Source organism: Molothrus ater, chromosome 12 (genome assembly GCF_012460135.2).
Source record: "Molothrus ater isolate BHLD 08-10-18 breed brown headed cowbird chromosome 12, BPBGC_Mater_1.1, whole genome shotgun sequence".
Taxonomy (NCBI): Eukaryota; Metazoa; Chordata; class Aves; order Passeriformes; family Icteridae; genus Molothrus; species Molothrus ater.
In genome coordinates, this window is record NC_050489.2 from 8,829,441 (window position 1) to 8,856,802 (window position 27,362).

At 38.8% G+C, this 27,362-nt stretch overlaps 2 protein-coding genes across 5 annotated transcripts in view; one reads left to right on the plus strand and one right to left on the minus strand.

The window, feature by feature from the left end:
• Positions 1 to 12,549, plus strand: part of ADCY7 (adenylate cyclase 7) — a 60,313-nt gene extending 47,764 nt beyond the window's left edge. For all 3 annotated transcript variants that reach the window (XM_036390308.2, XM_036390309.2, XM_036390310.2), the window contains 11 exons: positions 1,485 to 1,622; positions 2,741 to 2,803; positions 3,449 to 3,487; positions 4,707 to 4,864; positions 6,011 to 6,092; positions 6,656 to 6,811; positions 7,472 to 7,618; positions 8,058 to 8,165; positions 8,925 to 9,039; positions 9,530 to 9,654; positions 9,772 to 12,549. In XM_036390308.2, coding sequence (XP_036246201.1) covers positions 1,485 to 1,622; positions 2,741 to 2,803; positions 3,449 to 3,487; positions 4,707 to 4,864; positions 6,011 to 6,092; positions 6,656 to 6,811; positions 7,472 to 7,618; positions 8,058 to 8,165; positions 8,925 to 9,039; positions 9,530 to 9,654; positions 9,772 to 9,918 — 1,278 coding nt within the window. In that variant the 3' untranslated portion in view covers positions 9,919 to 12,549. The remainder of the gene's footprint in view (positions 1 to 1,484; positions 1,623 to 2,740; positions 2,804 to 3,448; positions 3,488 to 4,706; positions 4,865 to 6,010; positions 6,093 to 6,655; positions 6,812 to 7,471; positions 7,619 to 8,057; positions 8,166 to 8,924; positions 9,040 to 9,529; positions 9,655 to 9,771) is intronic.
• Positions 12,550 to 13,733: 1,184 nt separating this feature from the next.
• Positions 13,734 to 27,179, minus strand: BRD7 (bromodomain containing 7). 2 transcript variants are annotated; one of them, XM_036390424.2, is made up of 17 exons: positions 27,070 to 27,179; positions 26,509 to 26,717; positions 25,917 to 26,046; positions 25,479 to 25,536; positions 24,213 to 24,357; positions 22,962 to 23,072; positions 22,452 to 22,636; positions 21,584 to 21,707; positions 20,897 to 20,972; positions 20,273 to 20,380; positions 19,521 to 19,653; positions 18,655 to 18,766; positions 17,472 to 17,528; positions 16,556 to 16,667; positions 16,268 to 16,411; positions 15,060 to 15,203; positions 13,734 to 14,243 (listed from the first exon to the last, which is right to left on the minus strand). In XM_036390424.2, the coding sequence occupies exons 1-17, from the start codon at positions 27,116 to 27,118 to the stop codon at positions 14,179 to 14,181; spliced, it is 1,962 nt and encodes a 653-aa protein (XP_036246317.1). In that variant the 5' UTR covers positions 27,119 to 27,179; the 3' UTR covers positions 13,734 to 14,178. The 2 variants fall into 2 exon arrangements, with proteins under 2 accessions (XP_036246317.1, XP_036246319.1); XM_036390426.2 differs by having other exon boundaries at positions 26,509 to 26,708; positions 27,070 to 27,168.
• Between the last annotated feature and the right edge of the window lie 183 nt (positions 27,180 to 27,362).

Consider the following 27,362-nt stretch of genomic DNA (forward strand, 5'->3'; position numbering starts at 1 on the left):
AGTAATTTCAATAGGAGCTACAGGAGCCTTGAACCTCAGGTTACCAGAAGATTCCATTGCCTGAAACAGATTTTCATGTTTGAAAATTCTCACAGTAATTCAGAATTATTTGAGTGCAAGAGGGTAGGAGGGAGGAGGACATGGGGTTGGTTTTCTAAAATGTATTTTTATGTTTGTCATTAATAGTAATTTTGGTTGTAAATAGTCTTATTCTCTATTCTGGAAACAATATTGAAATAAGTTGGAACAGAAGATCAGTTTTCATAATAATTTATGAAGTGTAATGAAAATTGCAAACATATGAATAATTTATTGGCAACAATTTCATGGCTGTTAGAATTCCAAATTCACCATTACATCAATTGAGACACTTTGCACTTGTAGTTCCCTTTTCTTTGCATTATTAAACACATACAATTACTGTTTAAAAATATATAGTGACAGAGAGAGCCCATAGTGACAGAGTTCAATGATACAGAGTGGAAAAAAAAAAAAGTCCTTCTCAGCTCAAGAACTGCCTGGGGGCAATGTGGGAAGAGGAAAGGGATTTTAGGGAAGGGATTCTAGAATGTTCCTTGTGCTCATCAAACCTGCACTGTGCCAGAGCAGGGACGTGCAGCAGCACTGCACTGCAGCACCCAGTGAGGGGATGGAGCTCTCCAGGGAAAGAGAATCTCTTCAGAGCCATGGTCAAGCTGTGTAAAGGGGAAAGAAAAAAATAAGAGAAAATTGCACTCAGGACATGGGATAAAGATTTACAACTCATTTAATTGTATGGTCAGACAGATTTATGGATTTTATGTATGTATGGTATTTATGTATAAACATGGATTTTTGCATATATGTCTATAGAGAGAGACAGGTGTGTGTATATGCATTCATGTGTTTTTTCTACATGTGTAGAAACACATGGAGAAAACAGAAAATTCCAGGAGTGGAATTACATAAGACTTGAGTTTTATGCTTGGAGTGTTTTGGTGTCGCCAAATAATGGAATAATGCTTGAAGTCATTAAAATTATATGCTTTAGTGGTTTTTTTTGTCTATAGCAACAATTAGAGGACATAGGGATGGCAAGAATGGGGCTGTCCAGAGTTGGTTTCAATTTATTAATCTGAAAATTTGGTTCCAAATATTATAGCTCTATGACTAAAAAAAAAAAAAAAAAAAAACCCAGAATTTTCACTGCATTTTTATTAACTTTTCTCTAGAACTTTCAAACAGATCATAATTCTGTATTTTTAAAGCACAAATTCAGAAAATTTTAGCACCTAATCCCTTCGTAGAAAGGAAGCATTGTCTCTATTTTCAGCTGGGGAAAGGTGTTAGACATTGAATCAGAATAAGGAGATTCTAAATTAGAATTCCAGTGAAGGCTCGTGACACTCTCCTGCAGAAAAAAAGGTCAACTTTATTTTTAGAAATATTTCTTCCCCTGTATCAAAGTGTTATCTGTTACTGAAACTAATTAATTGTGTTTACAGAAGTGCTGCTCAGACCAATGGCCTCCCCTGCGCCATCTGTGTGCTGTCTCAGAAAAGGTGGAAACAATGCCTTTGCTTAGGCTGCCTCTAGCAGTCATCACTATAGCTGCCTTGCTGACTATAGCCATTTTTAACTTGGTAAGTAATCACATTAATTAATGAACTTATTGTAAAATCCACAGTTGAAGTAACTTCCTGCTTTCTTTTCATCAAGTACCGGATTTCGCTGCTTTTTCTAATGCCTGACTTACAGCTGAGTTGATTTGCACAGGGAATAGTGCCTGATGTCAAGTAAAAGCATTAAAATAAAAGCTCCTAGTTTGTGGAACTGGAAGTACACTTGATAGGCTTCAGTTCTACAAACTTTTCTGGTTTTCAAGACAGCACTTATAACAGCTCTTGATTGTAACCCTCCTCACTAAGATGTTTTCCTGTCTTAATGTGGTTTGAAATGTTTGGCAGTGGCAGGCAGCACTTTAAGCAGTTCACTGTGGTATTTGCACTCACTGGTAGTATGTGGGTGAGGGAGGGAAGAATATAGTCTGGCTCTCTTCTAAAAGCCAAGCATTGGGGATAGGTACTGCTGGAGTAAAGTGGAAATGGCATCTGTCTTTTGAATTTAGTTTGAATATTATATTGCACCCGGGCATGTAAGTTTGAACAACTGTCCTTTTTATTTTGTTAAGAGAAGCTCTGTGGGTTAACAGTTCCACTAAACTGATAGTTAACTACTAAAACTGGTGTTCCTTTGCCTTGCCATTCTTCTGATTCCATGGGGAGTTCCTTCTGAGAGCAATACTGCAGAAAATGCTTAATTTTCTTTCATAGGCTATTTTTTGCTGGCTTAGGTCCTTGAATTGACTCACAGTGGTGTCATGTGAACACCACCAGAGACAGACTGAAAGAAAACAGGAACAGCAGCTGTGAAACTGGGGGGTGAGACAAAACCACATGTTTGTGCCAGATAGCTGCCAAATTAACATAGCCATAATGTAAACCTTTACCCCCAATTAGAAAATAAGTAAATTTTAACCTTCTTGCAGCTTGTGTGTGCATATATGTTTAGTACAACTACATGGGATGCAATTGTATTTCAAAATTTCTTCAGTAGCACTGAAAAGACAACCAGACCATCGCTCTTATTGTTAAAATATATAGGGAAAAAATCAGTGATTACCTGCTAATTAGTTTGTATGCTGGTTTTATTGATTTGTTTTGCTTTGTGTTTTTTTTTTCTTCCCCTCCAATAAATCAAGACTACTGAAAAGAACAAAGCTGCCAACTTTACTGAATCAAATGACCTGAATGCTACCACCTATGTGAGTAGAGTACCATCTTAATTTCTAGGATTGAAGTGAAATGAGTCTTGGATGGTGGGTATAGAATCATAGAACATCCTGAATTGGGTAGGATGATGTCATGATGGATGGCAATATTTTTATATTTTTTTCTTTTTATTTATAAAGATAGGGTTTTGGGTTTTTTTAACTATTGAACATGAAGTCTTGCTCATGGCACAAGGCAGTTTTAAGGGATATTTTGTATTTTTATATATAGCTTTCTTGTGCATCCTTTGGGGATTTTCAGAAGTCAGGAGTATTCATGTATAAAACTGAAGTTTTGGTTTATTTTGGTCTTTCAGCATCTTTGAAAGGTGTTCTCCAGCATTTCTGTAAGGGTAAATTCAGCACTTACTAGTGACACAAACATATTATTTCTGGGAGTTTCACTTTTTATATCTTTAATGCCAAAGTAGTGTTCTATTTTGAGTTCATCCAAATGTTTGGGATGCTCCTTTGTCACCTGGACACCTCTTTAGATGATGGATATGTTTTTGAATTATGTGCAGCAAAGTGTGTGAGGAGCCTTTCATTCAGGTGCTTATGACAAATAATAAGTTACAAATGAAATGCACATTGTGCTCACCTGGTGATTTTTTTTTTTCTTGCATGTTTGTACATCAGGGTTTTGGAAACACAACTCATTCCTGCATAGAGGAAACTGTAAGTAGTGAATGCATCTTAGGCCTGATCTTTGAATGTGGTGTACATTACTGACAAATGGCAGGTTCTGTTGTATAAAAGGAAGCTTTTCTAGATATATGACAGCAGAAAAATTGTTCATGAAATCAAAATAATTTAGCTGCTGTTGTTTTGCTAAGTAAAGTATGGCTTTGCAGTTTTTAGAGATTTCAGACTGAGAAGTAGGTCTAAATCTTTAAGGAAAAAACAGCAGAACAGGGTGATGATAATGTTGGAGTCTGAAAGATGAGAGCTGTACTTGCTAGTGTCCCAGTAAAGTGTTTTTACAGAGTGAAAGGGCTTAAGTGGCTGACAGACCTCTCTTAGGATGACAGAGTTGGTGTAATGTGTAATATATGGACTCTGATTAGGAGTTGCTTCATAAATTGTTCTGGTTTCATTCACTTCAGCAGAAATGTTAATTATTTGGCCAAGAATCTCACAGTTCTGTAGTAGGCCTGTGCTATTACAGATGGGAAAACTGTGCTTTGTGCACTGACGAGCAGAAGCTGAGGTGATTTTGGAGCTGCTTGTAGGCAGCTGACACCTGTGCCTGTGGCTGCAGGCAGCAGTCCTGTCTGCACCACACACCTGGTGCTGCCAGCTGCAGGCTGACCTTGGACACTCCCCCTGAGCTGGGACTCCCCTGGCAAAGTGCTCAGCAATTCCATCAAGGGGACAGTGGCCATAGCTTGGTAATGCTTCTTAGCATCAGTCACAGCTCTTCTGAGGAGCTGTGTCTCAGGCTGGATAACCAGGCACAGTCTCCATGTGTTACTGGTGTGGGAGCTGGGAATGGGGCATCTGCTCTAGGTCACAGTGGGAAAGCACAGTCAGAACAGGATTAGAGTGCTGGATTTGCTGGTTCTATGGACTGTGAACCTACTTTAGATTACTCTCAGACTTTAAATAAATAATTGCTTAAATTAATAAACTTCAGAAGATAAATTCTCAACACTTCAGTTTTTATTTGGCATTGCTTACTTACGTTGATTTTTTTTGTTTAAATATTTTTGTTTACCCATAACAAATTATAAAAGTAAACGGAAATCAATATTAAGTTCATCCTTTTAGTGCCATTAAAAATAAAGTTTTAATTGCAGCGATCATGAACTCAAAGAATTTGCTGCGGTTTGAACATTTCTTAGACATAAGTTCTGAATAATGCAAAGGCTCTTTACCTTTACATTTCTCTTTACAGTATTATGCTTACTGCTGTATACTGGGGTTCATTGCCTGCTCGGTATTTCTTCAAATGAGCTTCGAACTCAAAGTTCTCTTCCTGTCCATTGCTGTGACTGTCTACCTCATCATTTTTAATACCCTTCAGCACAAAGACAACTATGGCAACAGTACCAGGTGCACTGTAAAGTTTCTCATCCTTTTATGTTTCATTTAAGGAAGTGCTAGATTTTTGTGCACTTACTGGAATATTGAAATATCAAAATCACGTAAGCCAGACACTGCAAACCTTCCTGTAAAGTTAACAACATGGAAATCCTATTTGACCATGCCACCTTTTTTTACATATACTTTTTAAACAAAGTATATGTTCTCTGAAAAAATTCTGTCATGTGGCTTCTGAGATCCCTAGAAGCCTTGGATTACATTAAGGACTAGAGAGAAGAATATTTGTCATATTAAGGTTGATCTTATGTTATGAAGAAAAGCTAAAAGTCTGAGGGTCAAGCTTGGTAGTCAATAGGATGGTGAACTCTTACTGGTACTGTGAAAAATAACAGCAATTTACCTGATCCAATTGCAGAAACTGAAAATACTGAAGAGAAATCACATGCAAAGGCTTTACTGTTAGTTTTTAAGTCTTTCTCAGATTCCTCAGCATAGTCTCATAGTTGAAGATTAGAATAAATTTATTTTGCAGGGGCTGTAAGCTGTCAGCACACCTTAAAAAAGCTTGAGTGAACTTAATCATTCGTATGATGAGAATTTAATTTGCATTTGTAAAAAGTAATAGATGTGGTAAGACTGATCTTACCATGAAATATGAGTGGTGATTCAGATACAGATATAATTTAACTGCTGTCTTTGTCTTAGGAATTCAGGTTTTTAATTTGTTATTGTCTTTCCTTCCACAAATAAGAAAGTTTCTTTTACTACTCAAGGTTTTGTTGGCTGTGTTTTTGTAGGGTGGTGTGGGGTGGGAGCTGAAACTCAGTCTGGTGGAAATTAAGATGGCTCCATTAAGATAAAGCCCTGTTTACTTGAGCATCTCACTCAGCATCTCACAACAGCTACTGAACAAGGTTTCAACACCCAGTGTGTTGTGATGTGCAATGCATCATTCCATGTGTTGGACTGGCTGATAACCCTTTCTGGTTGTTGGGACAGGACCTGTCCCCAGCCAGCCAATGGCACAAATGAACAGTGAGCCTGTGGTGCAAGTCTGGACAGACACCCTCTTCCCCTCACCTCCCACCCCAACCCTCCAGCGTGCAGATTTTCTTAAAGCATACAGATGACTTTGTATTGCTTTCTTATTTTCAGGTTTTTCATCAAAGAGCCAAGGATAATGACTAATTTGTATCTGGTTCTGTTTTACATAACCCTAGTTTTACTTGCAAAACAGGTATGTATTTAAAATGCAATCCTGTATAATTCCTTTACTTGCAGCAAGTTGATTTAAATAAAATGCAAAAGTGTTGTTCCTTGAAATTGTGCTTTTAATAAGTATATATTTTTTGTCTTTTTTTAGTATTCTGGTCTTGCAGATAACACGCATGTAATTAGGTTTTGGTAATGAAAGAATTTTTACTGTGGAAGGATGGGAACATTTTTCTAGTTTTCAACAGTGTTTGCATCACAGTCATGAGAACTTCCTGGTTCTTCCAGTTTTGATCTATCTATATTTATATACCAGTATCCTTCTAAATCAACATAGCAATTCAAGATAAAAATAATTATATTAGTAAAGTGTCATTTTGGTAAATACACCTGATGGTATCAAATGACATTTGGTCTTAGTGGCTGCTTCATATTTTTCTGACCTTTGCTCTCAAAGCACATTTTTCATAACTGTATAGACTCAAAAGGCCTTGAATAAATTGCTACTACACTTCTTCAGAAAATTGCCTAATATTTTTCAGTGAGTTATTTTATGGATTTAATTTGTCATATTTGTTCTCTTTGCAGATTGACTATTACTGTCGACTGGATTGTCTGTGGAAGAATAAGTTTAAAAAGGAACATGAACAATTTGAAACTATGGAGAATGTTAACAGGCTTTTGCTGGAAAATGTTCTTCCAGCACATGTTGCTGCATATTTCATTGGAGAAAAACGAAATGAGGTGTGTTGAGCCTCCCCTATGTGAAGGATAGCAAATTGGGTTTCTGTGATATATAGTACACATGATGTGAAAAATAACTGTAAACTTCTGCAATCTTTGCCTCTTGTTTGTATTCCAAGACCTTTGTAAACCCAAGAACCTGTTAACCAGATAGCCTCAAAAAAATGAAAACTTCTAGTGTCAGTCCCTGAAATCTGTTCTCGGAATTAGTAGTTCAGCTTCAGGACACAGTTTAAGTTTGGCAAATATTTAAATGAGATTTACTGCTTTCCAAAGACTGTATTTTACCAGAGAGGATAGGTCATAGTTTTTAGAGATATGAGTTGAGGAGCAGATAGTGTCTCCCAGAGAAAAGTTCATTGATAATGATTTTTTTTAAAAGAAATCTCATTCTGCCAGCATGTCATAAGAGAGAACAATGCTGTGTCTCAGAAGAGTGACAGTGTCCAAGTGGATGAAAATGTTGAAGGTATCTTTAAGGAATCTCAGCTTTTCCTTAGGAAAATCCACTTTGTTAATGTTTCTGATAGAATAAGAGATGTGGTTGACTTCATAGGAAAGCTGTAATTTGATTACTGGTTACAAACAAGTATCATGAGTGTGAGTAGCTGTGGGGGAATGTGGCTGCTGACAATGTGTGGGTTTATTGCTTTCCTTTAGGACTGGTACCATCAATCCTACGACTGTGTCTGTGTCATGTTTGCATCAGTACCAGATTTTAAGGTGTTTTACACTGAATGTGATGTCAATAAAGAAGGCTTGGAATGCTTGAGGCTGTTAAATGAAATCATTGCTGATTTTGATGAGGTAATTAAGCTTCTGTCATAAATGCACTGGATTACATATTTACTGCAAAATGAATGTTTCACTAGATCTGTGAGCATTAGAGGGGGAAAAACCATTTTTTTGCTGTACTAATATTCTGACTTCAGCCTTGCAACCTTGAAAGATATTTTCTCATCTGGTTGGGATTTTCAAGTACATCATCTAATCTATTAGAAGTATGGTTTGAAAGTCCTGACTTTAGGGACTTTATTTCAGTACTTCAGTACTTTCATTTCTCCTGTGAGTGGGTAGAGCAAGACTGTGAAACTAATCCTCAGTGTTTTATCTAATCTTCATGTGAGTGATAGTATTGCTAGAGATGTTTAATGCTTATGGTAGACAGTATAAGATTTCTGGTTAAATACTACACTGAAATGAGGTATTAAAGTCTCAAGTTTTTGTTTTCTTTCCATTCAAACAGCTCTTGTTAAAACCTAAATTTAGTGGTGTTGAAAAAATAAAAACAATTGGAAGCACTTACATGGCAGCAGCTGGTCTCAGTGTTACACCAGGCCAGGAGAACAACCAGGTATGTTGGCTCTGAATCTGCCTTCAGTATTCTGTGGGTGCATAGGTGTGTTCAAAGTAACAAAATGTAACATGATATGAAAAAGTAAAACATGAGTGGTGACTTCCTGAAATGTGGAAAAAGATGACAATATTGTATTGTCTCCTGTTGAATTCACTATTTATCTCCTAGTTCTATTTTATTTCTGAATTAAGGTATTCAGTCTGTAATCCCAGCATAATTTTTACATCTTTCATCTTTGATTCCAGTAGTTTAACATTCCTAGATGAATAAGAGAAGGGCTCTAATAATAAGGGAGTCAAAGAATGGGAGCCAAAGAAAAGGCCATTTCAGAACTGGGCAGTAGGCTTTTTGTGATACCTGAGAACTGGCACAGAAAGAGAATCTTCAAGTGCCACATTAGGTCTGTCACCCAGAAGAATTAATACCAATTTCTCTGGCTCATTTTCAGTATAGCAGGTCTGTGTATGATATTAAGATGTATATAATAATATACCCAAAACATGTAAAATTAAAGGTGAAACCCTAAAGGACAGACAATAATTTGTTAAAAAATTTAATCATATCATGCTTGTTGCCTCACAGACATCCCAGCTCTACTTAGTGGAGTTTTGAAATTCTGCAGTTCTGCATTGACAAGGATGAGTGGTCTCATCCTTATAAACACTCCAGTCACTTCTAGTACTGCTTTGGAGTAGCAGCCTGACACAGCCTTTCGTGTTCTAATTTGGTCATTAATCTGTGTTATGACTTGCACAGGATAGGGAAAGGCAGCACGCTCACATTGGGATTATGGTGGAGTATGGAATTGCCCTCATGAGTAAACTGGATGGCATCAACCGACATTCCTTCAACAACTTCCGCCTACGTGTGGGTGAGTTCTGTTTGTGGGGTGTGAGCCCCACAGCTCAGACAAGGGAGGAATGGCAGGATGAGGTAGGTCCAAGTGCTGAATAGCCAAAGGCAATATTGTCTGGTCAGCTCCTTTAGACAGGCCAAGTTCCTCCACAGATGGGCTTTTTCTCATTACTGGAGGGAGCAGCAGGAAGAGTGCAGCTGGATGACTTTGGAGGAAATGAAAGATACAGATGAAGAGTGAAGTACCCTGTTAGTGACTGTTGACTAAAGACAGTATTGTCATTACAATGCTCATTTCTGTATATTAAAAGTAGAAGAGGAAGAATTTTGCTTTGTGCCCTAGATCTCCTGAGCCTCAGTATGAATACTTATAGAACAGCACTATTACTGATTGCTAGAAAGGTTTGCAGAGTTAAGTTTTGGGATGTTTTTTTCCCCTGAAGCTACAGCTAACACAATCACATCCCTTTCTACCTCAGTAATGACACCTGCCTGTGTTTCTGCAGGGATTAATCATGGTCCTGTGATTGCTGGAGTGATTGGAGCCCGGAAGCCTCAGTATGACATCTGGGGCAACACTGTTAATGTTGCCAGCCGAATGGAGAGCACAGGGGAGCTTGGCAAGATCCAGGTAAAACTATGAGCCTTGCAGTGTCCAAGGCATTATTTCTAATTGGTTGTGGAATTTTGCTTCAATGTGAATAATCAGAAGAATTTCACAGGAGTTTCTAATTCTTTTCACACAAAGGTCACTGAAGAAACAAGCAAAATACTACAGGAGCTGGGATACTCATGTGAATGTAGGGGACTCATTAATGTCAAAGGCAAGGGAGAACTGAGGACTTACTTTGTTTGCACTGAGACAGCCAAATTCCAAGGCACGGGACTGAACTGAGGCTACAATGAAGTTAATCAAAATAGACTTAGATCTGCCTCCCTTCTGTGAAGACGTAGAATTTCCCTCCTTATGTGAAGGACTTTATTCTAAAAACATGTATATACTGTTCCTATCTCTTCTACATCTCAAGATGAGAGAATTTTTTTTTTAATAAAGAAGAATTCTGAGAAGTTCCTAGAAGATACACAACCATCAGTCTGAAAAAGGCTACTTTTTCCTGAAGTAATTTGAGGATTTACCTGGAATTGCCATGAGGCCTTTTCAGTTAGTTGCTTTCCTTACCTGCACTGGGAGTCTTAACAGCTCCGGTGACAACTAGTGTGGATGCACTGTAGAACTCATTCCCATGTTAAAACATTCCATTGCCTGCTTGACACACACCTGCTTCCAGTATTGTGTTTGTCCTGATGTGTGTGCTGATACTGAGGGCATTGCTATCCTGCTTTTAATGCTAAACACACTGCACAGCACAAGACAGCTGAGTAATGGGAAGAGGAATGCAAGGAAACTCAAGTGCATCACATGATAACTGTGCTGAGCTCTTTTGGGAAAAAACCTGAATTGCACAGGATGAGGTCACTTCACCACCCTGCCTCCTCCACAGCAGTACCTTGTGTTCTGCAGATATTTCCATGACCAAGAGCTGATCAGAAATAACTTTAATCTAGTTCAGTGTGTTTACATTATATTACATGTTCTCCTTTGTATTTCTCTGCAATTAGTGTCTGTATGTGCATTTTGTTCTGTCACGGTAAACATTTAATTTTTTACTTTAAATTTCAAAAAGTACAACTGATGGTGAGGAGCACAGGGATCAGGCTCTGACAGCAGCTGGTGTTGCTGATCCCAGCAGGAATTCTGATTCTATGCTGTGTTCTTGAGGGCACTTAGGAAAGAAAAAAAAACTGTTCTGAATTGCTGGGAAGCTGAAGAACAGAATTACTGAAATAGTATTAGAAACAGTAGCAGATACTGTATAAACAGAACTGTGTCTGTGGTGGGGTTTGCTTTTTTTTTGTGTTCTTATTTCTAAGATTTGAACAGCCACTGGCTGGTTTCTACGCCTTTCAAAGGCAGTGCAGTTTTTTTCATAAACCGTTTTTGAGGTTACAAAAGGATGTACGGAAAAAATGTGTTCATGAAATGTTTCAGCAGAGCCCCAGTACTGGAAGTACGAGTAGAGCATTCATAAGATCATTGTGGACATGGTGTAAATTAGTTTAGTTTGTAAGGTTTTTAAGCTGTTAGTGTCCTTTGCTAATTTCTACATTGGCATTTTTTACCCACTGCAACCTCCTCACCTGTTTGCTGTTGGTGGAGATGACAGTAGTTTGTAAGGCTGGCATCTTGTGCCCTTACCAAGGATGGGTTCCCCCTTTCCCCATACACCAGGTTAGGGCTGGACAGCAGCAGTGACTGGGGAGTACAACACCTGTTTGGTTGAGCCTTCCTCCTCTACAACCAGCACTTCCTAATGCTTCTGGGTTTAGTACCAACCCATCCTGGACAAGTGTTTCAGCAGTCCTGTGCTTCACTGCTGCTTTCTAATTACTGTGTAATTTCTTTAGAAGAGGAAGGGACTGTATTTCAGGACAGGAACAAACCTAAATATTGTCCAGCTGTGGATTAAAAATCATATGTGTACTCTTTGTCAATTTTGTAGATCAAATCTATGTGTGTAGTAGGTCTCCAACAGAAAACAGCATGTAAGAAAACCTGAATTTGAGGTTGTAAGTTCAGGCATGGGCTCTGCTGAAGAAAGAAGTGACATACTCACTGTTGTGTTAGTGCAAGTCAGTGTTGTGGCTGAGTAAACCTTCAAACAGCTTTTACTACTCTTGTATGTTGTGTATTTGTAGTTACAGGTGTTTAGCAAGCATTTCTTTAGAGGTATTTATTGTTTTACAGGACCATGCATGTGTCAAAGGCTCCTTCAGCAGTCTTTGATGTCATGTTAGGTAAAGTGACCATGTGTCTCATGTATCTATTTTGAAAAGTGCATTATGCCTATAAATAGAGCTGGCTCTGAAGTGCTCCTGTTCACAGACCTAGTAGACTGTAGATGTAGGTTATCTATGAGAGAACATTTGCTGTCTGTAACAGCATTTTGAAATGCTTTTGTTTACATATGTTGCCTGTAAGGCTGGTAACTTACTTGGGTGTAACTTCAACTCAACCTCATTTGCAGAAGTGGCAGGAAGAGCTGCAGCTTCCAAAGGGGAAGGAGTTGGGTTTGGTTGCAGGTTTAAAAAGAATGCTCACTTGGTGTGCTGTGCACAGCCTTCTTGGGGAAGTTAGAAACTGTGTGTAATGAAAAAGAGGATGACTAATTTCTCACCAGAATTGGAACTGTATAATATGAGCGCTATATTCAACCACAGAAAAAGTGCAACTTAACAAGCAACTGTATTGAAATAATTGTTTTCAGCAGTCCTGAGATTGAACTGTGAAACATTGAAGAAACAATCTTGGTGGAAAAATCTTCCTTGCAGCATTATTTTTTTTTTCTTAAGTGGAAAAAATGGCACTGTATCAAATTTGAAGAGCTAATAACATCTGGAACTAGGAATCTGGTTTAAAGAACAAACTTTTGTTTTTACTAAGAAATAAAAAGCTTATTGAAACATGTCTGGTTTTGTAATTATTTTGATGGAGATACCCATGAAAAGGAGGTATGTTTTTTATAGTGCTGCACACTTAATGGAAATGTTTTTACTGATAAACTAAACTCAGTATTTATCTTTCTAAAAAATGTTGCCAGTAGAAAATGCTTAGAGTGATATCCACGTGTTCAACAGCTGATGAGAAATCCTTCTGTCACTGGCAGCCACCTCCTGCACCATCCAAAAGGTGAGTGATGGGCAATGAGATGCTAGGGAAGGAGCCAGGAAGGATTTGGCTGGCACATTTGCCCTGAATCTTGTAGCATGAAAATGATTTATATGGTAATAGAAGAATTCATTCCCTGGGGTAATAATTCAGCTGCTATTACCTAGAACTGAAAAAACTCCAGTGGTGACTATTAAGTCTTCTGGGACAATTGAAACTACTGGAGAAAAACCCAGGCTGACAGTTAAAAATTTTGCAATATATTTTAGTAATTGTGAAAGTTTAAAAAGAAATCTTTCTGCGGCATTTTCAGAGAGGAAGGAAGGGAGGAAGGAAGCAAGGATGATGTTGGCCAGAAGACTAAGGGGAGAGGGAATTCACAATGCTGTTTGGCCTGTAGGTTACCTCTTAGTTCAGTTCCCAGCCACTGCACACATCAGCAATGGCTGGAACCCTGCAGCTCATTCCTCTTGACTCCAGGGTTATACTGGAATCAGGGATTAAGAAAAGCAACATTTGAAAACAATTCAGGATGCCTATGGTAGAAGCCATGTGTGCAGCACTGTGTGACAGTGTGAGAGCAAATGGGAAGCACAGGGAAAAAGCCTACTTGGGTGTGCCACTGGCTGCACCTGTACCCAGGCCATGCTGCAGCTCTCTGTGCCTGAGGGCTGTGCTGCTGGTCTGCACCTCTGGTGAACAGGGAGCTGTCCCTTCATGTGAGAAGGCTTTGTGATAAGCAGGCCTAGAACCATTATCCAGGCATAATAAGAACTGTCAGGCTGCATGTCTCAGAGATGTGTAGCACAGCCAGGGGTACTTGTACTTGCTGACACTGTTAGTCTCACTTCTGGTCATGGGTCTGAGCTTGCCCTCCAGTTTAGGATACTGTAAGTACACAGCAAGGTTTCTCTAAGAGGAGATTAATCCACATTCAAAGTATCACAAAGCTGAGCTTTTGTTAATTCATCACACTGCATCAGTTTTGTATAAAAAGTTTATTTCTCTTCCTCATGTCCATGAGAGTTGCACAGTAATTTTAAAAAGGGGGAGTTGTAGACACTAAGGATGTTTGCACTAACCAGACTCAGAGACAAGTCTATACATTACTTCTAGAAACTTTTGGTTGAGTCCCTGCACCATATATAGGCACATTGTCATTATGCTTTGACTTTTCCAGACACTTGGTAATTTAGGAAAACTTAAATGCGGCAGAGGAGCTTAAAAACATTAGAGAATGCAAAAAGAATAATTTAGTGCATTTACATAGCAGAAGTAACTAATATAAACCCTTTAAAAGCCATCAGCTCCAAAATTTAATAAACAAAAGTAGTTTAACACACAAACACACATGGTGAATGCACCTGAAGGACGTTTACCTGGTTCTTAAACAGAATTAAACAAACAACTGTAAGCTGAACAGAATCTTCAGCTTGTAACTGCACCACACTCATTTTCAGGAACAGTGATGGTCTTTTTAGGCTCTTCAAAGTCTGAAAGTTTACAACAGGTAGCAGGTCACTGACCACAGAATGCTCAAGTGGAGACATGCATATACAGCAGAGAAGCCTGTGTTTCATTTGGTTCTATTACAAAGCCTCTGTGTAATGTTATGAAAAAGAAAAGGCTCAATAATTTTGAAATTGAAATTTCTTGAGCAGTTTCTTTAAAAATAGGAATGAGCTCCTGAATTAATCCTGCTCTTTCAGTTAAAATGTTATTTAGTGAAAACTTTCATAAACCACGGATTGAGTATTTTTGTTGTGCATGTTATAAATGGGGGAGGAGAGGGTCTGGCACTGAGACTCCACTGACCAGACTCCCTAATCCAGCAAAAACAGCCATTACTTTTGGCTGGATGGGGTGAGCTGAACTCACACTGTCAGGTTCCAAAGCATGACAGCTGGCCAAACTAAGCAAAAGGAGTGCACAGCCAAAAGCCTGGAGAAGAAGGAGTCACAATGTTCTCATTTTAGCAAGTGAGGAATTTTAACTCCTCTCTTGCAACCTCACGCAAAATGGAAAAACTAAAATTAAATGAATTATTGAGATTTAAAATCTGGCAGTGCTGTAAGATGGATTGTAAAGTAACCATGTAGCTGAACCAAAGTTCCATACACACAAAAGATTCAATTTGGACTGAGACCAAAGGCAGCAACTTTCCATTTGAAACAGAATTTAAAATGGAGAGAAGAACTGAAAATTGGAACCACACTACTGCCAAGTTTTACCATAAGCCAGTCTAAGGATTTGCAGATGTGGTTTTGTTCCAGCTGAACAGATGCTACAAGATGTTTTCATATACTCACCCTCTGTCAAATCTACCCAGCTGTCTTCTGTCTCAGGCAGAGGGACCGAGATTCCCATTGCTTTCCGGATTCCGTAGGTACTGACAATGTCACCTGGAGTCACTTGCTGGGCAAGTTCCTTCAGGTTATTGGTTACTCTCTCCGCTGGGAAAGATAAGAGGATGTGTTTATATGCTAGATATAGACACCAAATTGCTGAATCACCCTGCAAACAGTTCAATTATTTAGTACAAAGGCAACTATGTTAAATAATATTTCTAGACCAGAAGATCTGTGCTGTGCTGTGTGCAGCCATGCAAGACATCCTGGGAAGCAAGAGACAAAGTGAGAAGAACAGGAGGAATGAAACAGCTGCTGCCCAAGGCTTGCTGCCATCAGGAAAACACCAGAAGTTAAAGAGTAAGTTAATGAAACCTGGGCCACACATGCAGCAGCTGGGAGAGGGCTGGTGGCACCCACACAGGACTGCTGTTAGTAATGGCTGGAATCTGGGATTCAGCACGAAGCTTTGGATATAAAGAGAGACTGTTCTTGTTGCTACAAATGTGGTTTTCCCTCAAGAAGGAAGCCATAAGTAATGAAACATAAAAAAGATAGTCTTTGATCTGGTTTAGACTTGGTCATATTTCTTAAGTAATGGGGAGTTTATCTAATCACATCAATGTGGTCTAGTTTAGACCATGAACAGTCTTGCAGAAGTCAGTTTTACTTGCCAAACAGGCACTCTGCACACAGTCCTGTCTTAGAGGGCTGCCATTAACAAAAGCTGTGTAGCTGATCTGTGAGACAAGCAGGTTTCAAATAACTAAAGAATGTATGACTGGTATTAATTAGTGTAACTCAACAGACTGATAACCAGATCCATCCTGGACCAAAGCTGGCCTTGCAATAATAACCTGGTAATACTTAAGCAGACCTGTTCAAAGACACTGCAGAACTCATGGAGTTATTGGTACTTGGCTATGTCTGCCCCATGGCATACAGAAACTTCAATCACTTCTGGGGACATTTAGGAATAAAGAGGGAATACTTGTAATTACTATTCAAGATTTTCATCTGGTTTTACATCCAAAGAAGTTTAAGTTAATCCTCTAGGCCTAACAGAGCATATAATCTATACTACAGCCCTTAAGATTTTTTTGTCTTGGAGTTGATACCGGTTAGGACTTCATCAATTCTGCAAGAATGATCAGAAAAAGTGTATTTACCCAAGTGCATTTCTCTGTAAGATGGACCCAGAAGACAAATCATATTAGGGGGTGGTTTTGTGCTCAGTCGTTCATTTTGAGCGTCCTGGAGTTCTCTGAGCAGCTTTGTTGTTTCATCAAGTTTCCTTTGGAAGATTTCAGCCTCTGTTTAAAGAGAAAAAGAAAGTCCTGACTAATAAGATCTAAGTAATGTCTATTTACTGACTTTATGATACAAAATATTGTAAGGGACTGAGAAACTAAAAGAGTTACAGACATATCAGAACTTTGGCTACCAGGAAGACTCACCTTCAGAATCAAACTCTTCTATAGGCATGCCAAAGTTTGTAACTGCCTTTAGGGCTGTAAGTCTGTCACTATTAGCAGCATCCAACCTGGCAGCAATATCAATTTCCATAATCTGAAAAAAAAACCCCAGCAAGTAATAATTTAGATTATACTTAGCTCAGCCTTGAAACAACAAAATTGTCTGGGGAAGATCAGAACACAAAGGTAAAGAGAGCCTACTCTACGAAAGTAAGTGAACATACAGAGGGAAAGCAGAAAAGACAACCTGTATAACTTACTGTTCTACAGTTAGTGTTTACTCATTCTATTTCATATGCAAATAGAAAACAGCATCTGCCAAAACCATTGGGGATATGCACAAATGATGGGGTAACTTAAGACCAGCATCCCAATTAAAAAACAGTTTTAGAATTCCTTCAGCTCACCTAAAGGAGATTTTATCAAAGATCTGGTTGCAGATGAAGAGATGCTTCAGGAGAGCACCCTGGCCCTAGAACTGCTTTCTCTAGCTGAGCAAAGTTTGGGGGGAATGATTGGAGATCTGTAATGTATTGTCTATAAGGGGCATAAAGTGAGAACTTCTCAAAGACTGCTACGTATCATGTGGCATCCTACACTCACACTACAAATTCAAGTTAAACAAAACCAGATTAATTTAGAAACAAAGCTATAGCTCCAAACAACCACAAACAAAAACCCCATAAGCATTTTCTTCTAGCTCTCTTAAAATATAGGTAAGATGTAATGTTTTGGAGAACCTTACTGTCCTCATGCCTACAAAGGGACACAGCATTTTTACAAGATTTACAGCTTGTCCAAGTCTCAGGGCTGTTGTACAGCCCTGAAAGTTTTAGGCCATTTTATAACTGTGAGCTTGGACAGGTTGGTTGGAGAAGTTAATAAAGAAAAATTTTACCTTTACATCTTTCATTGCATCACTTCTTTCCTGTGGGCCTTCAGCTTCCTCACATGGCTGAATAAAGAAAGGATTTTAAAAGAAGGAGTTAAAATTACTCTCTTAAATTCGAAGTAAAATCTTAAAACATGCCATTTTTAGGTAAGTATGCAATGTCATAATGTGCTTTCACTGTAAGTTATGAAGCAGCTATTTTTTAGGGTCCTTCTTGGGGTACTGATGTTTACTGAAATACATTTTTTTCAGCTCAGGTTTTATTTCTCTTTGCAAAGTTCACAGTGATGTCACATCAGAGACTATTTACTGGGGTGCAGGAAGAAGAGGAAGGGTGGTTATTAGAGGCTGAAATGTTTTCTGTTTCTCTATGCAATTGTATTTCTCTTAATACTGCCAAGAGTAAGAGGCCAGACCCTGACAGTCAGTGCCAGTACTGGGTACAAGAAAAGAGATAATGTGTAATGCTAAGGAAGGGTGTGAGCTGAGCTGAGGCAAAAAGGTCCATGAACTTTTTCTAGGATTAACTTAGGTAATATTTGACCCATTCAGTCTACAATCTGTTTATTTCAATAAACAGTTGGCATTGATTTGAAACTCAAAGGAAGACTTTTAGTTAACAGGAAAAGCTCTGAGGAGATTCTCAAATAATTTTTTGGATTGTCAATTAAGTTAAGGTTATCAAATGAACTCCTTTGATTCCAGTTGTATTTAGCACAGACAGGACTGGAATTTCCTAAGAACCTGAAGTCACTGTTCAGTATTTTTACATGTTTGAGTTTAAAAGCATGGTACCAAGTAAAGGGAAAAACTACATATTAATTCACCTGAACTAAACAGTGGCAGCTAGAAATGTGATAAAATTTTCATGAAAAAAAAGCCTGTCAATGATCACCTTATTTTTAAACAACTGCTTATTGGTCTTGAAACAAGAGTTAGTGATAATGGGAATGGGATAATGGACAAAGAATGGGTAATTATATCTCTGTACAATATGTTAATATTCACTAATTAACAATACAATCATTCCTTTCCAGAAAATCCTGCCACTGGAGGCAAAGGCCAGTCTTTACCTTCCAATTCTATTGGTTAAAATGAAGCCCATCAATAGGATCAGCATAATCTATCTCTTGCTTTAGAGCTTGTGTGCTAAAACCAAAGACCAGATAGTACACAAATCCACTCTTACCATTTCTAGTTCTCTGAGAGCTCTAGAATGTCCTCCTTTAGTTAGAACATCCAGCAAACTATCAGCCATTAAGAGAGGATAATCCTGGGATTTCATAAAAATATCTTGAATACTGAAAAAATAAAGATAGTTAAGGTAACTACTTTCATATCAAACATTTAATGTAAAAACGTTACATAAGGTCAAACCAATATGTAGAGCACAGAAAACACAAAAAGTAGCACAGGATCTGATCAAAATAGATTGCTTTAGTTTAATCATGCCTGCCTTGTGTAGCTGAGGAATCCATTCTGCATGGGACACTGGAAAAGTTGGAAAAGTGTAGTGTCTCAGGCAGCTGCATCAACACAAAAGCAAACTTGCACAGGCCCTTCACATTTACACTGTACTAAAGCATTGCTCCCCTTCCTAAAAATTTATATCACTGTGCCTGCTCCTTGTGAAATTCTCACAAAACAAAGGGACTTTGAAATTTTTACAATCAAAAACAAGAAACCAATAGAATTCTTTTTACAAAGCTGTAAAAAGCTTTGCATTCATTCAAGGCAGTAAATAATGTGATAAACCCCCACCAGTTTATACAAACATTTGTACAACTCAATATTCTTCTGGCTTGGAACATGAGTCTTTCAGTTAAAAATACATTTAAGTTTAGACAGTGTACTCCTAGGAATCAGCAGCATCAAAACTCTTCCATCTTGGCTAATTTCACTTTAGAGGCAGATTCTTCTCCTGAAGTGTTTGTTTCTAACACAAACAAACCCCTGTGAGCTCTAAAGACAGCAGGGCCATCACTCCACAGCAAAGCCAGCCCTGCAGAGAGCTGTCCATGGGAGCTGTACTGTGCACCCTGCTTGCTGGATTACCTGGAAGATCCTTGGTTAGAGTCTTCCCCATATGTTGAATAGATCAGGTCAGAATCTTCTTTGCTTATGTTGGCAAACGTTGAATCATACGTTGGTGCATAGGAACTGAAGGGTCCATAATTCAAGTATGTCACTAATGAATAACAATAGTATTAATTATTATCCTGCTTTGTATGCTTCAGATAGAAATGAGAAGGGGCTGTAAGACAATACCCACGAAAAATTTTTGAGGGAATGTATTTCTTAAGGCGAAAACAAGCTTTCACAGAACGCCATCTGTTCACAAGGGAACAATTTAGTAAGATCTAAATCAAATGCATTTGTATTTGCAAATATGTCATTAACACCACTGTGTGCCTTAGCACAACATGAAGAGTCTGATGCTGGAAAAAGGTTCTCAGGCTGACCCCTGCTCTTTTAAAGCCATCAAAAACCTTTCCCTATCAGGTTGTTTCTCTTCTCAATGTAGATAAAAAGTAAATCTCTTGCCCCTTTTGTATGTGACTTAAGCTGGACTCTGTGATATGCTGTTTAATTGTGCACTGGATACAAAGAATCACAGAATGGTTTGGGTTGGGAAGGTCCTTAAGGATCATCTAGTTCCAACCCCTCAGCCATGGGCAAGGACATCTAATAATGTGCTTTATTTTTAGAAGCCCTTAGTTCCAAATTTATGTGCTAGTAACAAGATCAATACACTTTGTTTATATAAGAAGAAAGATTTGTATTTTTTTTAAAAAATCAGAACTTACCTGGAGTAACCTTGTTTCTTTTATCTTCTTTGAACCCCTGTAATGTATTAACTCCTGACTGAAGCCTTCCTGCTGTCATTCCCAGCTTTACAGGGCAGTAACCTGGCTCTGCAATAGGACATACCAAAATACAGAAACAGAGAAGGCCATAGGAAGATGACCAAACTCATTTAATTCTCACAGCTAAGAACTCAAAATAAACAGGACATGGCTCCCAAAGTGTGCTTTCCTATCCAAATGCTTCATGCTAATGATCTGGGACCCAGACAGTTCCTAATTCTAAACATCTGTGACCTTCTGGGTCAGCAGACACTGCACTCTGTACATGAACCAGAAATAAGAGGATCCCAAGAAATTCTCCAGCAGCAGAAGTGTTCTTTTGCAGCTTCCACAAACAGCTGACACAAATCAGAGAAGCAACAGCACTGAGGGCATCCACCAGCTGCTCCTAACAACAGCCACAGCTGAGGCCCATCTATGTGATCTCTCAGCTGCAGCTTTTCCAATCCAGATCTTTATCAGGCTGGAAAGAGGCATTCAGTTCTTGGCCAGGATTTGCTCATCTGCCCCTGCAAAATGCCAGGTACGTGGAAGTCACTTGTTACCTGAAGCGTGCCAACTCACCTCCTGCAGCGAGGTCAACGGGATTAAGAAGGCCCAGAGTTGTTGTACCATCTGGTTTCCTTCGCTCAAATTCACACTGAAATAAGATTGGACTATTAGACTATAGTACTTGAAATTCATGGTCCTTAAACTAATGAAAACATTTAATGAAACTGTCCTATCTGCAGGAATAAGAAAGGAAATCAGTCACTCAAAATTGAGTGCTGCTCTAAGTTTTTACTTTCATCAGATACATTTATACTTGGTATAGGCACAAAGAATTAAGATATTATGATAAATATTAATGTTTCTGCAGAGGCCAAGTGACAAAAAATGTAGAAAATGAAACAGGCATAGTATTACCAATCTGAGTTTCTTCTGTAATATTAATAACCTTTGGTCAGGTATGTGTCTGTTTCAAAACTATGAGGTTTTTTGCAGGTCAGGTTTAGTTTCTTGAGCTTTCTACTATTCATCTTTTTCTATTACTTTATTGAATATTTTAGCTCAACTTGCTCTGCTGATGAAATTCAGCATGCATTCAAATTGCACTTTTTTTTCAACCTTATGATGTTACATAGATGATCAATGGTGTAAAATGATGTAAGCTGCAGTAAAAGCAGATATAAGGTTTCAACTGGTGTAAGAGGTCAAGGAAACCTGGCTTATGGAAAAGGGAAAGGAGCTAACAAATCCCTCAGTGCTTACCTGGCTGTTTGCAAGGCGTCTGGTTAACTTCCCTCCAGACTCCTTCACAATCCGATCAATCTGCTCTTGTTCCCTTTCCAAGCTGCTGCTCCGTAATTTGTCTTCAAGCAGGTCTTTATCCTTCCTGTGAATGTACCCACACAGCTTAGGGACTACTGGACACCAATTGCTAAATAACACAGCAGGATACTCTGACAATAGTTTTAGCCAACTCTGGTTTTGTAGACAAAACAACTAAGAACAAAAAAGAGTGCTATTGAATATGACTGTATTTAATACAGCTGGGGAAGGCATGTGACAAATACAGTTAATAACTGTAAAGGTCTCCTACAAAACTAAGATACTCTTGGAATATTGGATGCTCTTAATTTTAGTATCCAGCATTTATTTACCTAAATATTTACCATCTTCATATCTGGTATTTCTAGAAATGAACAGCTATTTCAGAAAGTACACTTTCTGTAGCTAGGCAGCTCCATGTTTCAAATACAACTACTATGTAAACAAACAAAAAGTAACCAAAATTGGCTATGTAGCTTTTTGTACCAAAATGTTTAAAAGCACATGTTTGCAAGCTTTCTCCAAAACTACACAGTGTCTGTGAAATAGACACTAAACCAGAAAATAATTGAAGGAATGGAGTTGATGAACAGTACATGGTTACCTGCACTCAAAAATGATCGTATCAAAAATGATTCTAAACTTATTTGGTTTTAATAGATGAGGATGCTTTATGTAAGTTTTGATCCCTTAAGATGCAAATGTCTAAGCAGTACCAGAGAGAAACCCACATCCACTCTACCCTAAGTCATCTTGTTTCTGCAGCATTTAAAAGGTGTATCCTACAATGACTCAGATAATACTTCACTTTTTGTGCTCTTTGCTGGGTGTTTTGAATGCTTTGGTGTCACCATCCATAGGTTCTCCTCTGTCTTTCCCAGGACCATTTTCCTCTTCCCCAGTTTGCTGCACATCTGTCTTGTCCTTCTGCTTCCTTGTCTTCTGCAGGTCAGCCATGAATTCTATACTTTGTTTCAGGCTCTGAATTCTCTCCTGAATAACATCAAAATCCTTTTATTTGCTGCTTCAATTATTCTTTTTGTAACCTACCCATAGAAACTCATTTTATCTGAGTTCTTTCTTACACTAGCAAACAAACAGAATCTAGAAGGTGAAATACTAAATGCAACTATTTCTATAATGACTGATCTGGCAACACTACTAAAACAATGTACTATTTATATTCCAATATACAAGCATTTGACAAATACCATGCAAGGTTTTATTAATTTTCAAGAGATCCCTGTAAAAGGGACAAACAGAGATCAAAAAAAGAAATAGTATACTTTTGAATATTTTGTTTGGTGTTTTTTGTTACCTGGCTAAGTATCTTCATCCCTGAGTGCAGCAGTTTTTTTGCAGCTTTGTAGTAAATGGTGTCTGGTTTGTTGTAAATCATTGCATTATTACACATCAGTTTGAAGTTATCCTGTTCAAACATGAATAATTTTGGAATGAAAGTTAATTTTACAGTGTACTATACTGATATTGTTGTTGCAAATGGGGTGTCTTGAGCTTTAGGGAAAAAAGCTTAGAAGAATACTTTTAATTAATGAATTTAAGAAATCTATTGAAAATGTAAACAGGGAAAAGTATGTAACTTTGCTTTAAGACTTGAATCTATCAACCCAAAAAACATCCTTAAAGTATTCTAAAGTGTTCAGTACTGTTTGTAGTTTTTAAAGTTTTAAGGAAACCCTCTTAACTACAACTACCCACCTCCTGGCCACTCAGCAGTCATTAAAACAAAGTGAAGCAACATAACAAAGAAAAAAACAGCTGCAGTGCCAAGTTAAATTATTACAAAGACTATCCCAAAGTTTTAGTTACAATGAAGAAATGTATGCTTGTTTGAAACTCAAGTGAGCTAGAAACTGCATTCTTAGCTCACTGCAGCCTCTGCAGGTGAATATGTTTTATAACATCCTCATCACTTACAAAGTTAAAATTAAAAGCTAACCAGAAAAAGCTGTTACAACAGGGATGCTCTTCTTAAGTTTTGGTGATCTAAAGAATGTGCAAGAAAATAAAACCAATGCTATTAACTAACATCTGCCTAATTGATAATTACACACAATCTAGCCCAGTAAAGAACTAGAGTATTTCTGATGAAGAAAACAAAACAAAACTAGGCCCCACATCTCTTAGAAGTTCAAGGAGGTTTTCAAACCAGGCCCTCGAATCCATTAGGCACACTACAGCACCAGGACAAGTGGTTGCTGTCAACAGGACCAAGCTCACAGTGCCTTTACTCATTGATCTCCATGACCAGACCAGCCTGGGAAAAGTAACACATCTAAAATATGCTGAAGGACAGATGGACAGATTCCATGCAATCCTGCACAAAACCTGGAACCATCTCCATCTTTTTGAGATGCACATTTACAAACCAGAAGTGCTTTCTCTTTTACGCTCAGAACTTACTCGCTCACAAAAATTCAAGAAGAAACATTCCTTGAGGCAGAAGTACTGATTCATTCTGGCATCTTTCTATTCCCATAAAATACTAGCCTTCAAATAAATTGAGCATAATACACCTCTGTAGTCAAAACAAAACTCAAAACATTACCTTTAATTCTTCTATGGACTGGTACCCATTGTTCTTGATCTTCTCTTTCATGGTACTAAAATCCATTGGGTTTTTAATGATCATGGAATAGCCAGGGGCAATAAAGTCAGTCACAGGAAATGAAAAGAAAGAACTTGGATCCTTTCTGTTAAGAAATGAAAGACATTTTTTTATGTTTCAACTTATAACAAAGAACTGAGTTTATAATTAAATAGAAAGGAAATAACTAAGCTGAAAAGAAATTAGAACTATAAAGAGAGAAACAGCTTATGTCAGCATAATCTTTCCCTTTTAAGGTTAAAAAGATCTCATATGCAGATCCATGTACCAAAAAAGTACTACAAATATATTTCAGAACTTCTTTCTATATTTTGATAATTATCTGTATACCCCAGAAAATGAAAAAAAAAACCCAAATTTTTTTAAAGGTTTTACATTTTAACAAGGGTGTTTTGTACCATATTAGAAATAATTAAAAGTAAAAGAAATATACAGAATGTAAGAATATTCTTGTGTTTCATCCCTTGCTCAGAAATTGTCAGAAGGGAAGAGACAGAGTTCAAAATCACAAGTGCTGCTTTTTGTATGCACAGAAAGGGAGCCAAAACTAACACAGGCATCTTTTGATAGTTAAAGGTTCTTGAAACGGACATCACATCTAGGTCTTGAAAATTTATGGATAAGAGAAAACTTGCAAACAAAGTTTCAAGCCTAGCGAGACAGCTAAAGTGAAAGATCTTTCAACCACACTTGCACAAGATGCAGATAGTCTTAAAGTCAAGAAATATTATCTTAAATAGGAGACTATTTGAAAAAACTGCAGACTTGATTGTTTTAACCAAAAGACATGTGGTTAGTAAAACAGTAAGAGAACATAAGTTCTCAAGTGCATACTTCCCTTTCATAGGAAATAACGCTAAAATGGGAGAATTCAAGGTAAAAGAAACTTTGGCAAGTTAATTATAATCTCTTGTGCCTTCCTTTCAAAAGGTTCCTCTAAAGAAAGCATCATATTATTGGAAAACTTTCCTGGTTTTGAAAGCTTTTTAAAACTACAATGAACTTGAAACTGGAAGTGTTCACAAGAAGCCTAAGCTGAAGAGAAGTTCTAAGTACACTTTCTTAAACTAGCACTTAAATTCCTACAACAGCCCTCTTAGCAATATATTTACCAATTATATTTTCACTCAGCTTTGTGTGTGCCCCTTCCCTTACTGGATATTATTTTCCCTTCACAGCTCTGCAAGCCTGTAGCACAGACATTACCTCTGCAGCTGTCTCATGAGTTGATTCAGAGCCTCCTGAAGTGGTGTCTGCTCCACCTCTAGACCAAAAACAAGGCGGGGGGGGAGAAACAGTGTGAGGCAGAACTGACTGCACTCCCAAGATATCAGAAATCAACCAAACAAAACTGATGCCCCTTGAGAATTCAGTACAAAGAAAAGAATACCATGGCAAACCCCACAATACCTACAGGGGATCTACTTTTCCCATTACCCTTACTTGACATTCTGCTCACTCTGACAGAAATACCAAAGGAAGTATACAGAAATCTAATTCCAAACTTTTGTACAAGATGGAGAAAAACACTGAGATGGCACAAAATGCCAAGTCACTTACTACAAAAGTAAACAAAGAACAATAAAACATGAGTCAATTACAGAAAACATGAATTAGCAAAAGAAATTTCTTTTTTCTCCCTACCCTCCTGCTTGGATAAAGTGCTGGTCAGTGGTTTCTCTGGTGACAATTCCATTCTGACGGGGGTCTGACATTTCAGTTCCTGCTCTCCCTCACTGTCTCCATGGTCTCGATCTCGTTTCTTTTTATCCTCCTGAAAAGATTGTTATGGAAATTTAAGAACACCTGCAAACCTGCATTATTAATGTACATAATGCTCTCTAGATTGTTGCAGTGTGATGTAACATTGTCATTGGGGATATTAAACACACACCACTAGATTTTTCAAAACATATTCACAAAGTTTAAAAGATAAGAATAGTTTGTAAGTGCTTAAAAATTCTGTATTCTTTATGTACTGTCTCCATCTGCTGGACACTGAAATAATCCAGCCATACAATGCAATGTATCACTGAATTAGGTTTTTAGAAAATGTGACAGCTGTGTGGTGTGTATCCTTTAAAATGAGACAGGAACGCCTCAAACACCGAGGCTGAATGTATTCCAGCTTAAGGATACAAGTTACAGTCATATCTGCTGACTTTTTGCTGTGAAACCTAGAGAAAGTCAATTTTTTTTTTTTTTTTTGCTAAAATGCAGTAGCATGAACACATACCTTAACTTTTCTCCTTCTTTTCTCCTTTTCTTCGCCAGGAACTTGTTTTTCTCCTTTCTTTCTCTTTTTCCTTTTTCTGTCCTTGTGTTTTTCATGTTCAGATTTGTCTTCGTAGAGGCTGGAATCAAGTCCTGCATTTCCAGTGGACAGCTCAGCAACTTCATTTCCTCCAACTTTCAGCACCAGCTTCAGTGGCTTTTCTACATATTCTTAAACCGGCAGAGAAACAGGCTGTGTGAGTACCAGACAAAACAGTCCCGTCCTCAGTAACCCCCGCGATCGCTCCTCTTCCTCACCGCACCATTTCCTCATTTCCAGTCCCTGCAGCTGCTTCTCCCCCGCGCAGAGGCAAGCCCGCCGCCCATCGCCCATCTCCCGTCCCCGGGCCCGCGGGCGGAGCGAGGGCCCCGCTCCCCGCAGCCTCAGCCCGGAGCGTCCGAACAGCCCCGGCGCTGGGCCCGGCGGGGCGGGGCGGGCGCCGCTGGGGGCTCCGGGGCCCGCGTCCGCTTCGGGCCGCGCTGCCCGGCGGCCTCTGCCCGCCCACCCCCGGAGGGGACCCACCCTCGTAGGGATGTTTGTCCGACTTGTGCTTCTTGTGTTTCTTCCCCATGGCCCCGGCCCGGCCCGCCCGGGAGAGGCCGCGCTGTTGAGGCGGAGCCCGGCCCGGCTCCGCGCGGCCCGCAGCGGGCGGTGGCGGCGGCAGCGCCCCCTGGCGCGTCCGGAGGTCTGGCGCAGGGCAGCGGTGGGCGGGTGAGTGCCGGCGGGGCCGGGCAGCGGCGGGGTCGGGATCCGCCATCCCCGAGCCGCGGTCGGCCCGCGCCTGTACGGGACTAGCTCGGGGCATTTCCCCTTGT